This window comes from Mytilus trossulus, chromosome 3 (assembly GCF_036588685.1).
Source record: "Mytilus trossulus isolate FHL-02 chromosome 3, PNRI_Mtr1.1.1.hap1, whole genome shotgun sequence".
NCBI lineage: Eukaryota > Metazoa > Mollusca > Bivalvia > Mytilida > Mytilidae > Mytilus > Mytilus trossulus.
In genome coordinates, this window is record NC_086375.1 from 50,019,176 (window position 1) to 50,031,113 (window position 11,938).

An 11,938-nucleotide genomic window follows, 5' to 3' on the forward strand; every position below is an offset into this window, starting at 1 on the left:
AGTTTGACAGCTATCAAGCCACAAACATTGTTGAAAAACAAGTGAGGAACAATACCAGGTGTTTTGACATTCCTACTAGTAAAACACCGCAACATTCAAATTCATTCTTTGTGTCCACAATAGTAAATTGGAACCATCTAGAAGGTGTAATACCACCAAATCATGGTACGCCACATCCGGTTGCATACGAAAGTAGGCCTAAAAAAATATTCCCTTGAATTTGACAGTTGTAGAAAATTAACCCTGCATTTCAATGCACTTAAATTTTTCTGAGTCGTAAATATGTATGTTGGATGTCTGAATGCATCATTCTTTTTTTATTTGACCATCTTATAAAATATTCTGGAACGTTAAGGTTACATAGTTACCAAAGCAAGTAACCAGTAAATACAAGTGTAAAAATTGGGTTGTTAACTTCCGGTGATGATTATTTTCTTATATGCAATCAATGAAATGTAGTGTGAAATTTTCACTGTATCACTGGAAAGGATTAAACTTTACACATGCAAAGTATTTCTTTGGTTGAAATAAAGGTAAATACTGTACAATTTTTTTAAAAGTGTCAATTTAACAAAGACTAATAGGGAAAAATCAATGGTGGTATTACACCTAGAAGACACTATTGTACGCGCAACTAGTGTAGAGAGCTTTAAATCTGCTCTCGCGAAACGTCAATAAATCGACGGCGCCTTCACTCCCGTTGTTAAAAAGCCAGAATTGGTAACTACGACGTACCCATACAGAGCTAGACGGACGGACGGTACGACCGAATGACTGATAGATGAAGGAACGGACGGATGGAAGGACGATACGACAGACGGGTGTATACAATAATACGTCCTGTCAAAATTGGGATGGGCGTGTAAAAACGCAAAGAAATGAAAAAAAAATCGTTATTAAAGGTCAATAAGTTTTATTAGAATATCGGTCAAGTTGATTTATTTGTATATTTGTCTGCCTTATCATTTTCCTATATAAGTTTTATATATATTTAAGAAAAATGTATAGAAATCGATAAAAAGAACTTGATATTCGGCATTTATTATAATAAACATAATCCAACTCACACAATCCGATTTCCCGGGTGTCCCTGTTTTCTCATTTCTTACAATATTTTAATTCGTTATACACTTTATAAGATAAGTGGCGAATCTCGATGACGTATAGGTTGCACACCCCGACCCCACCTTCGGTTGCCAAAACTATATTGATTCCTGTATTTAACGATTTTGTAAAGCAAAAAATAATCAAAATATTGTCCGACTCGCTACGCTCGGCGGTATGTACAAGTTGTTCGAAATACGCCCACTTTGAAATAAACTGAATCCGTCTGTCCGTATATATTGTCAAAATATATTGACCAACGTCAGTGTACGATCATCATAACACAATGGCGACAGTACAGACTCGTTTTTTTTAATAATGTTAACAAAATAATTATTATTGAATTTTATCGATGACCTGAGACTATTATACTAATTTATACATAGCAGTATAGTTACAATTAGTGATAAATAAATTTTATTTTAATGCATGGTAGTTGTAATCCTACATTCTATGTCGATTATGCATGCATATACATTTGTCTTATCATCAACGTTTATCCTTAAGAAGATTTATTTTTAACGATGGTAGAAAAGATTACATACATGGAATGATTAGATTACTTATAAAGGTGTCCATTCTTTTGTGCGAGAAAATCAAATATCAATTGTGTGTTTCGATTTTTAAGACCGTAAACTTTAATTTCAAGTTTAAACATGTTCAACATATTTTCCCATAACTCATATAGAAAACGCATATTTAAAGAGCTTTAATCTCAATGTGCTGTTAAAAAAGTTCGGAATTCAAAGTAAAATTAAAATATTTGAGTTCTATAAGAGTAGGAATTTGCTTATTATTTATTTGAATCTGAGACTCATATAAATAATAAGCCGCTGTCCGGTGAACGAACTTGTTTTCGAACAACCCACAAAACTCCTTTTGAACTCTGCAATTAAATAATCAATTATAATGTAATGCGATTATGATTTTTTTTATTTGACCAAACCGGGTTATGCATTTTGAAATCTATGACGAAACCGGGTTGTATACATTGACGAAACCGGCCAGTTCCATTTTGACATGACCCATTTTTTTCGTTCCATACACAGAGTTACAATTATTGAGATGCTCATAATAACTAAATTTGCAATCTCCGTGTCAATATCTATCTTCCCGTACCTTTCTTTCCGTACAATGTGAACAATTTAAAGAGAAATTAAACAATTTCGAGGCAAGGTTCACTCAATTCGTCATTTTGACATGCATTTTGACTTATTTCTCTGTTAATATAGAACGGTTGTAGAAAATATTGCATCTCACAATAGAAAATAGTTGTAAATGTATATATATTCTTCGATATCATAAAAAAAAATAAGAAAATAAGGAGAAACCTATCTTTCTTCTGTCTATTGATGTTCCGTCATTGTGCCAGACGTTAGATACCATCGAGTCCGATCAAATTCTGCCGGTGTGGTTTAGACACAGTGTATAGGTGAGTTAAAGAGTTTATCTGAGTCCGTGAGTAGACAGTATCAAAGTAATGCAGGTGTTTGTTTATTTTTGCATCTTGTGAAGAAAGGAAAAAAAATGCCAATCAAAAACTAAGAAAGATTTTATCATTCTTAAACACAAAATGCATTTAACTTTTACATATCTAGTGGATATTGAAAACAACACGTTATTAATTTCTTGCGTCCGAAGCGCCTTTCTGGATTTACCTTAATCAGGAACGCTCAAAGCCAAACATTTGAAATCCGAAGATGTATAAGTACCGAAACCATTGAAGAGCTGTATGTCAAAAATACCTAAAATAAATAGCCAAATTCATCTAAAGCCAACTTTGCCTGAGGGAGATGAAACCTTAGTTTCTTAATTTATAAATTTAAAAACGGACAATTTTAGTAAAGTTTGTTTAATCATGTCAGTACCGAAATACTGACTACTGAGCTGATGATACCCTCGGGGACTGATAGTCCTCCAGCAGAGGTATCGACCCAGTGATGTAAAATATTGAAAACAACACGTTATTAATTTCTTGCGTCCGAAGCGCTTTTCTGGATTTACCTTCATCAGGAACGCTCAAAGCCAAACATTTGAACGCTCAAAGCCAAACATTTGGATGCTAGGCATTAAAACTTTCCAAACAGCACAGGTAATTCTGTACACAGAGTAGTTTTGGAGGTGAAAATACGGCCATATTTGTCCATTTGTTATGATGAACCTTAATCATTTGTGTTCTTTTTAAGAGCAGAAATTTTGTAAAGAAATGAATATAAAATGATTTTTTACTTGCTGAGACCGTAAAACGTGGGTATTTAGGGACCCACTTCATGTATGTCAATAATTTTAATTTGTCAACACTTATTTGTTACGGAAATTTGTTTTGGTTCCTATTGCAGGGAACGTTGTGATATTTAGTCTGTAGCGTGATGATTTTGAGTTATAGTAAGAAATCGCTTTATACATCTACAATGTGTCACTTCCTGTTGTCGATAGTTTACAACATTAATGCGCAAAGGCATTTTTTTTGTCAAACTCTTCTCTTGGTATCAATGAAGGAAAATGATTAATTATGCTTCTGTGTCAATATTAACTCAATTAATAACATCTTGCAAAGCAGGTCCAGACCCGTCATTGTTCTGTTTACGTTAAACAAACATACTCTATCAGTGGATTTATATTCACAACGGAGAGTTGTTTCGAAAATTGCATTTGGATTAAGGTCTCCGATTATTTCTGGTCTTAACAATCCTGCAAATCTGTTATAAAAAAGTTATCAAAGGTACCAGGATTATAATTTATACGCTAGACGCGCGTTTTTTCTTCATAAGTCTCATCAATGACGCTCATATCAAAAGAGTTAAAAAGCCAAACAAGTACAAAGTTGAAGAGCATTGAGGACCCAAAATTCCAAATAAGTGTGCCAAGTACGTAATAAATATATTTATTAATAGTACGGGAGCACATGTATTTGTTTTGGTAAAACACGTGTGTTTGTTTATTGTCCAATCAACACGTGTTTTTAGAATACCTGTAATGTTTACAATATATTCCATTGGACAATGTTTTGTCGCATTGCGACTTAAAAACAGGTATTCTAGGTATCGTATGATTTTGGCCCGTGTCTCTCGTGCTTGTTGTTTGATATAAATTAAATGGAATTTATAATGTCATTATTCGAAGTTCTGCTTTACGCTGGATAGCATACGCCGTACTACTGCATTGCCTGTATTAACACTATGACAGACCACCGTTCCGAAGACGAAGACGAATTGTTACTACACGAGTCCTCAACTCCTTCCGTTCTTAACAGAGAAGCTGCACCTTCTAGTTTGCCAATACAAGTACCGTCGACAGCAAACCAACAAAGAGCACAACAGCCGCAGATAAGTGACGGCACATTTCAACTGTTTACGTCGTACTTTGATTCCAAAATTTCAGCACTGAAGAACGAGTTAGTGACGGGCAACGACTCCCTAGCCACCAAGTTGAAGAAGGAAGCTTCGGTGAAACTAAAGAGTGAAGGTAACCAAATCCAGTTTACTTTCAATTCTGAAGTCCTTTCTGACCTACACAAGCTGCAAAAACGTCTTTCGCAGGAAGATTTCGTTTCTATCAATTTAATTTCCGGACTTATCTTAAAGTTAAACAAACGTAATAAGCTCATCAGAATAGCCGATAAATCTCCCGCTGGTTGGACCACAGTTCGTGAGTACGAGAGTGACGAAATAGCATCAGATTCCGATGATGAGAAAAGACAACGTCAAGCTGAAAGCAGAGCACTCAAAGCCATCAAGGAGAAGAAGAGTCGTACAAAACCTTACACTAAGCCTTTAGCTACTGTTTCCAGACCTCCTACTAATTCTACAGATATGTCTCATCAACAGTATACAACCAGCCCTTTCGGAGGAACAGTCGCCGTGAGGCGACTTCCTATGACATGTGCTATGAATGCCACCAGTTTGGTCACTGGAGGACAAACTGTCCCAATAGAAGCAACAAGCAATTTACAAGAAACAACCCAGCCACATAAGATAAAAGATAAGTATCTTAATTTAGTAGATGAGTATTTGTTGCATGGCACATGAATATACTTTTAGAACACGTTAAGTATTTTGATAAAGTTGATTTTTCAAAATTGGCCAAAGGCGTCAAAAGTAGTTTATCAAAAAATGTAGCATTTTTGGAGCACATTGGAGCAAGCAAATTTATTATTGATACTATAAAATCAGGGTATATGATTCCTTTTGTGAGTTTACCACCCCCTATGAAATTCCGCAATAATAAATCTGCAGTTGATAATACTGATTTTGTAAACGAAGCTGTTCTCGAACTTTCGAATAACGGATGCGTACACGAAGTACCATTACAGCCTTTTGTAGTAAGTCCATTGAGTGTTGCCATTCAAAAGTCAGGGAAAAAGAGATTGATATTGGATCTATCTGAATTAAATGTATACATCTTGAAAAATAAAATAAAATTCGAAGATTGGAAAGTCGCTCAGCAATTTTTTAAGAAAGATATATACCTGATAAAATTTGATTTAAGATCTGGATATTTTCATTTGGATATCTGCAAAGAGCAACAAACATATTTAGGTTTCTCTTGGAACGGAAAGTTTTATTGTTTTTCAGTTTTAGCTTTTGGTTTAAGTTCAGCGCCTTACATTTTTACAAAATTTTACGACCTATGGTTAAATACTGGCGTGAAAATGGTGTAGAAATAGTGCTTTATCTAGATGATGGTTTAGGTATGTCAGAAGGTTATTCAGAATGTCAAAATATATCTGAATTCATAAAGTCCTCATTAGAATTAGCTGGGTTTTTGATAAATGAACAAAAATCTATCTTTGATCCAGTTCAACGCTTGGAATGGCTCGAATTAATTTGGGATTCGGTAAACTTTAGTTTAGCAGTGTCCGAACGTAGATTAAATGATGCAAAAGAATCGCTTGACGATATTTTGAAAAAAATTCCCATTATAAGTGCTCGTCAGTTAGCACAGTTCACAGGCAGAATTATTTCTATGTCCCCAGTTATCGGAAATGTCACGAGCCTGATGAAGAGGCATTTATATTTTGCAATTGAGAACAGAAAGTCATGGGATAGTATTTTAGATATTGCTTATACTGAGTGTGTATTAGCAGAGTTGAGATTTTGGTCAGACAGTTTGACAAATCTTAATCAGAAGAAATTTGTAAATGACACCTTACCGAACATAGTGGTGTATTCAGATGCTAGTAATGTAGCCGCAGGTGCTTTTACTGTAGAAGTGAATGAAAAAGTTTTTCATTCCACATGGAGCGAATATGAGAAAACCATGAGTTCAACTTGGCGAGAACTAAGGGCTATTCAATTAGCTTTGTATTCATTTAAATCTGTTTTAAAAAATAGTACTGTTAAATGGCACACAGATAATCAAAACTGTGTAAAAATAATCAATAGAGGTAGCACAAAAATGCATTTACAGTGTTTCGCATATGACATTTTTAAATTTTGTTCGAATGAACGAGTCACTGTACAACCAATATGGGTACCTAGATCAGAAAATAGTAGAGCTGATTTTTTGTCTAAAATGATCGATATAGATGACTGGCAAACATCGCCAGAGTTTTTCGAATTCATGGATAATCTATGGGGTCCTTATACCGTTGATAGATTTGCAAATTTTGCTAATACAAAATTGAAGCGATTTAATTCAAAATTTTGGAATCCCGGGAGTGAAGCTATTGATGCTTTTACACAAATTTGGAAAAATGAAAATAATTGGATAGTACCTCCAATTGATTTAGTTTTTAAAAGTATAAACCATTTAATACTCTGTAAAGTAGAAGGTACCCTGATAGTACCAAAATGGCCGTCCTCATCGTTTTGGACTTTATTATTTAGAAAAAACATGGAATTTCGTCATTATGTATTGGAAGTCATTGAATTTTCAAGTGAGCAATGCATATTCCTTCAAGGGAACAACAAGAATTCCATTTTTGGCTCAAAGAAATTTAATTCTGATGTTTTAGCAGTTAGGCTAAGGACAATATGTAAATAACTGTTTTTGTTTTTCTGTGATATACACATGAAACACGTTGACAAGGCTATAGAAAGATAGCGAGGTCTTTTTAAGAAAGCTGACAAGGCTATAGTACAGAGCAAGGTCAGAAATGATTATTTATGAAATGCATTTGCCATGTATAGACTTTTTTATTTACTATTTGTTTGAATTTTTACATTTTTCAGATATTTTCAGCGTTGGTAGGTGGTCATCGGACACTCTTACACAACACCAGCACTAACAAAATTTAGCAAAGTGTCTTCCTGAGTTTTGTCTACAATCCAGAGCTGAAAATACGCGAAAGAAGTACAGGTACGCCTTTAATAATTTCTGTAGATGGTGTAATTCGTTTAATATTAACTCTTTACCAGCATCAGACTACGATGTTTCGTTATACCTGATTCATTTATGTAAAAAACATAAATCTGCATCTATTGTTGAAGGAGCTTTCTATGCAATTAGTTGGTCACATAAACTAGCCGGTTTTGCCGATCCTTGTAATTCTTTTTTATGCACCTCTATTAAAGAGGGAGTTCATAGGTCAATCGGGCACTACATTGTTAAACAGAAGGAGCCTATTACACCTGAAATTCTGTACCAGATTGTACAAAAATACGGTAACAAATTCAGCACTTTAAATCATAGAAGAATCGCTTGTATGTGTCTTACAAGTTATGCAGGATTTTTAAGATTTTCCGAACTTGTTAATTTGAAAAGATCAGATATACAGTTTTATTCTACTTATGTGTCTTTATTTATCGAAAAAAGTAAGACTGATCAACACAGAGAATGTAGTAGAGTACTGATTGCGAAGACTAGTTCTATAACATGTCCGGTATCTATGTTACACACATATTTATTACAAGCTAACATAGCAATCGATTCTAATGAATTCATTTTTAGAGCAGTATCTTTTCGTAAGAAAACCAACACTTATGCTTTAAGGGGAAATGCTCCTCTATCTTATACAAGGGCGAGAGAGTTGTTGTTAGACGCTCTTGGGTCATTAGGTCTAGAAAAATCTAATTTTGGTCTACACAGTTTGAGAGCAGGTGGTGCGACGGCTGCAGCATCTGCTGGTATAAATGACAGGTTATTCAAGAAACATGGAAGATGGGCTTCTAAACTGCAAAAGATTGGTATGTTCAGGAAAACATTATTAAACAGTTTCTAAAAACCTTGGCATATGACCCCCCTTTTTTCTTTCTTTGTCACTTTCGAAAGTATGCTACCCTCACAAGGCGAGCTCATTTCTGATACATGTGTTGAGTTTTTATTGTATAAATAATTTATGTTCGTTTAAGTCTGGCGAATTAGAACATAAATATATTTATTAATAGTACGGGAGCACATGTATTTGTTTTGGTAAAACACGTGTGTTTGTTTATTGTTTACATCAACACGTGTTTTTAGAATACCTGTAATGTTTACAATATATTCCATTGGACAATATTTTGTCGCATTGCGACTTAAAACAGGTATTCTAGGTATCGTATGATTTTGGCCCGTGTCTCTCGTGCTTGTTGTTTGATATAAATTAAATGGAATTTATAATGTCATTATTCGAAGTTCTGCCTTACGCTGGATAGCATACGCCGTACTACTGCATTGCCTGTATTACCTCCCCCCCCCTACAACTATCAACAAGACTATATATTATTTTTCATGTTGAAAGTAGTAATTTAGTTTCTATGATTTATTTAACTTGTATTTCTTGTTTTGTAGATTGGTGTATAGGTGTATATATTTTGCATTTATTATGGATGGCTGACTGTGACTGAGCCAGTATGACTGTTTTGTAGTGTCTCAATAATGAGAATAAGCAGTAGTGTGCTTGAATGGCTTTTGAAGCGAGCTGTTTGATTTGATAAATTTATTATACATTCGTTAATAAAATTAGTATGCTACCCTCACAAGGAGAGCTCATTTCTGATACATGTGTTGAGATTTTATTGTATAAATAATTTATGTTCGTTTAAGTCTGGCGAATTAGAACATAACGTTGCATCTTTTGATATATGTGCTCCTCAGTTTTTATTATTGATGCTTACTCTTTATGCACTTCATTTTAAATCTTATTATAGGAAACGGCAAATTAATAAGAGATATTATAAGGAATTTCCCTATTAAATAGCAACTTAATTAGTGCTACTCTCGTGGTATATTTTACTCTCAAAGCTCGTAGACTCGGTCAAATCGATCTACTTATAAACAAGTTACAGCAAACCAAAGTTCTATCTGCCTTATTGGGTATACAGAAAGGAGCATTAAACAAGTTATAAGATAAACGGCATTTAAAATCAATATAATTGCCTTATACATTTAACTGAAACCAATAACTGAAAGTGATTGGTCACAAATGATATCCAAGATGAAAGTTTCAATAAACAGGATGTTGTGAAAACTGGGCTAACAAATACAACTGTCCTCCCTTCGAAGTAGATAAACGCAATAAGTTTTGATAGAACTCATAGATAATTCATTGTTTTCATATGTAATTTATGTAATCATTTACATATAAAATAATTAAAAATAAACGATATAATCATGTTACAGCAGACAAGGTTGTTTTCTTTTGGTCGTTTGATCAGTTCATTTAGTTCTATGCGCATTTTTTTCAATCAATAGAAACACATTCAAACGTATTAGATAATTTCAATTTCCATGTAAACGATTAGTTCAATGTTGCATTAATTAGTCTTTATAATCAAAATATCAAGGAATAGGTCCTACGTGCCTTTTTTAGATATGTCATATAAGCTACACAAGTTCTTGTGATATTTTCCGAAGTCCATTTCTTTTAGCATAATATAGAGCTGTTCTTCCAAAATTGTCTTTTTGGTGCACATACGCTCCTTCTTTTAAGAGAAATCGCACAAAACACAACTTTTCTTCATTTTCATTGGTACTTGTTCGACATAACGTTATTAACAAAGATTCGTCATTAGAATTTTTACAATTTATGTCAAATCTGCCATTTATTAAAATTCTGGCCAACATGATATATCCTTCTGCAATAGCATTAAACACTTCTTTTTGAGTTCTGCTCTCTTTCCTCTTTCTAGCCTCGTGTCGCCATTTAGAATTCTTAAGTTTTTCTTGCAGATATTTGAACAGAGACATTATCTTTGGTAGCAAAATATTATATTAACAAACCTATTGGCCATTCGTCCCTTTTATATCAAAAATGTGATAGATAGCATGCTGTTTATTAGCACATCCTACAAATATGTTCATAACATTCATTTATATAAATATAATTATGTTTTTGTTTACTTCTTTTGTGATATCGTTTATTTTTAAGGGAATACCAACCTTGTTCACACGTTATGATGTTTGTTCATCAGGATTTTTTATTTATGTTTTGATTTTCTGTACTTTATTGATAAAACGCTGTGTTATTATGCATGTACATTTAAAGTTACAATATTTATCACTGCTTTTGCAGGACTTTTAATTTTATGCATCCGAAGCGCTGTTTTTGGAAGTCCCTTCATCAGGAACGATTAAAGCCTCATATTTAAAAGTCAAGGGTGTATGCGAATGACCAGAGGATTAAAAAAAAAGCTTATTGCAAAAGATGCACATTTCGACAAAAAGTCTCTGTTGTAATGCTTTATGCCAAAATATTTGAAAACCCAAAATAGCTTATAAATTGAAAATGTTAGAAAATCAAGGCGTTGTATATTTAAAATATTTTTTTTTCAAAATTTGAAAAAAAAATGAGTTCTTAATAACTGTGGATTCATTATTATTTATTGGGGACACATTTTCCTGGAATTCAGGGCAACAGATAAACCACAAAATCAAATGTGCAATGTATTACACATTTAATTTACGGTTGTGTGCAGACTTTCGCAAATCCACGAAATCAAACATTCATGAAATAAAATATCTGCGAGAATTAGTACCCTCAAACATAAACAAATCTCAAGTATCCATTCAAATTTGGAGATACATACTTTATTTGCAGATTAATGAATGATAACACACTGAAGTTGAATGTGAAAAATATAATAATTCAAATTATCTTTTTCCTATACTATAACTTAGTTTACTGTTTTGGCAATTTAAGTTAGTGTATTAAGCGAAATCAAGGGAAGAGATGCGACCAACTAAGTCGAGTCTTTTAACCTTATGCAGTTTCATTAATATGTTTAAAGCCGATCTGTCTAACAGTGAATGTTCTGCAGGAAGCCTATCTTAAACAAACAAAAAAGAACTGAATCGTCATGAAGAGAAGCACAATAAACGTATTTACACTTTTGGTATTTAGCTGTATCTTGCCTCCAAATGACCTTACATCACCTCCAAATAACCTTTTGACGTCAAGCAACAATCACTTTTTAGTTGTGACGTCATATGTTTTGAATTATGAAGTCAAAGTTTACGGGAACCTGTGTGATGTTATGTAATGGCGGACAAATTTGCATACAAGTGTAAATACGTCTATTGGTTTCAACTCAAAACGTACAAAGCAATGAACAGAAACGTTTTAACAAATATCCTAAATAAGGTACAGTAGTTTATTGATGTTTATTAACATTTCAAGATTAAAGATTCGTAATAGACCAAAAATGTTTCTTTTAAAGAACGACATGTTTGTTAAGGGCAGAGAGTTAAACCAAAATCCAAACAAGCACATATCAACGACTATTTAAGAGTTTGAAACAAGATTTTCGTTTATGTTTTGAAATATTGTACTTTCGGTTTAGACAGACCTATTTTAAACTCATCTTTGTGTGCGTCTATCGTCTCTGATTCCAATGAAATTTCCATTTTTAACATTTACTAATGAAGTAATAACCTAGCCACGACAATGTATATTCAGCCTATTTATGTATCA

General features: G+C 33.4%; 1 protein-coding gene and 1 pseudogene across 1 annotated transcript; one reads left to right on the top strand and one right to left on the bottom strand.

Moving 5' to 3' along the window:
* The first annotated feature begins 4,283 nt into the window (after positions 1-4,283).
* On the top strand, positions 4,284-9,025 carry LOC134710852 (CAP-Gly domain-containing linker protein 1-like; annotated as a pseudogene).
* Positions 9,026-9,852: 827 nt separating this feature from the next.
* LOC134710853 (ankyrin repeat domain-containing protein 34A-like) lies at positions 9,853-10,215 on the bottom strand. Its single transcript, XM_063571258.1, has one exon. It carries the CDS (start codon positions 10,213-10,215, stop codon positions 9,853-9,855), a length of 363 nt encoding a protein of 120 aa, XP_063427328.1.
* Positions 10,216-11,938: the final 1,723 nt, after the last annotated feature.

Bases quoted from the DNA above. Each gene is read 5' to 3' on its own strand.
- LOC134710853 (XM_063571258.1), bottom strand. From the start codon at position 10,215: ATGTCTCTGTTCAAATATCTGCAAGAAAAACTTAAGAATTCTAAATGG.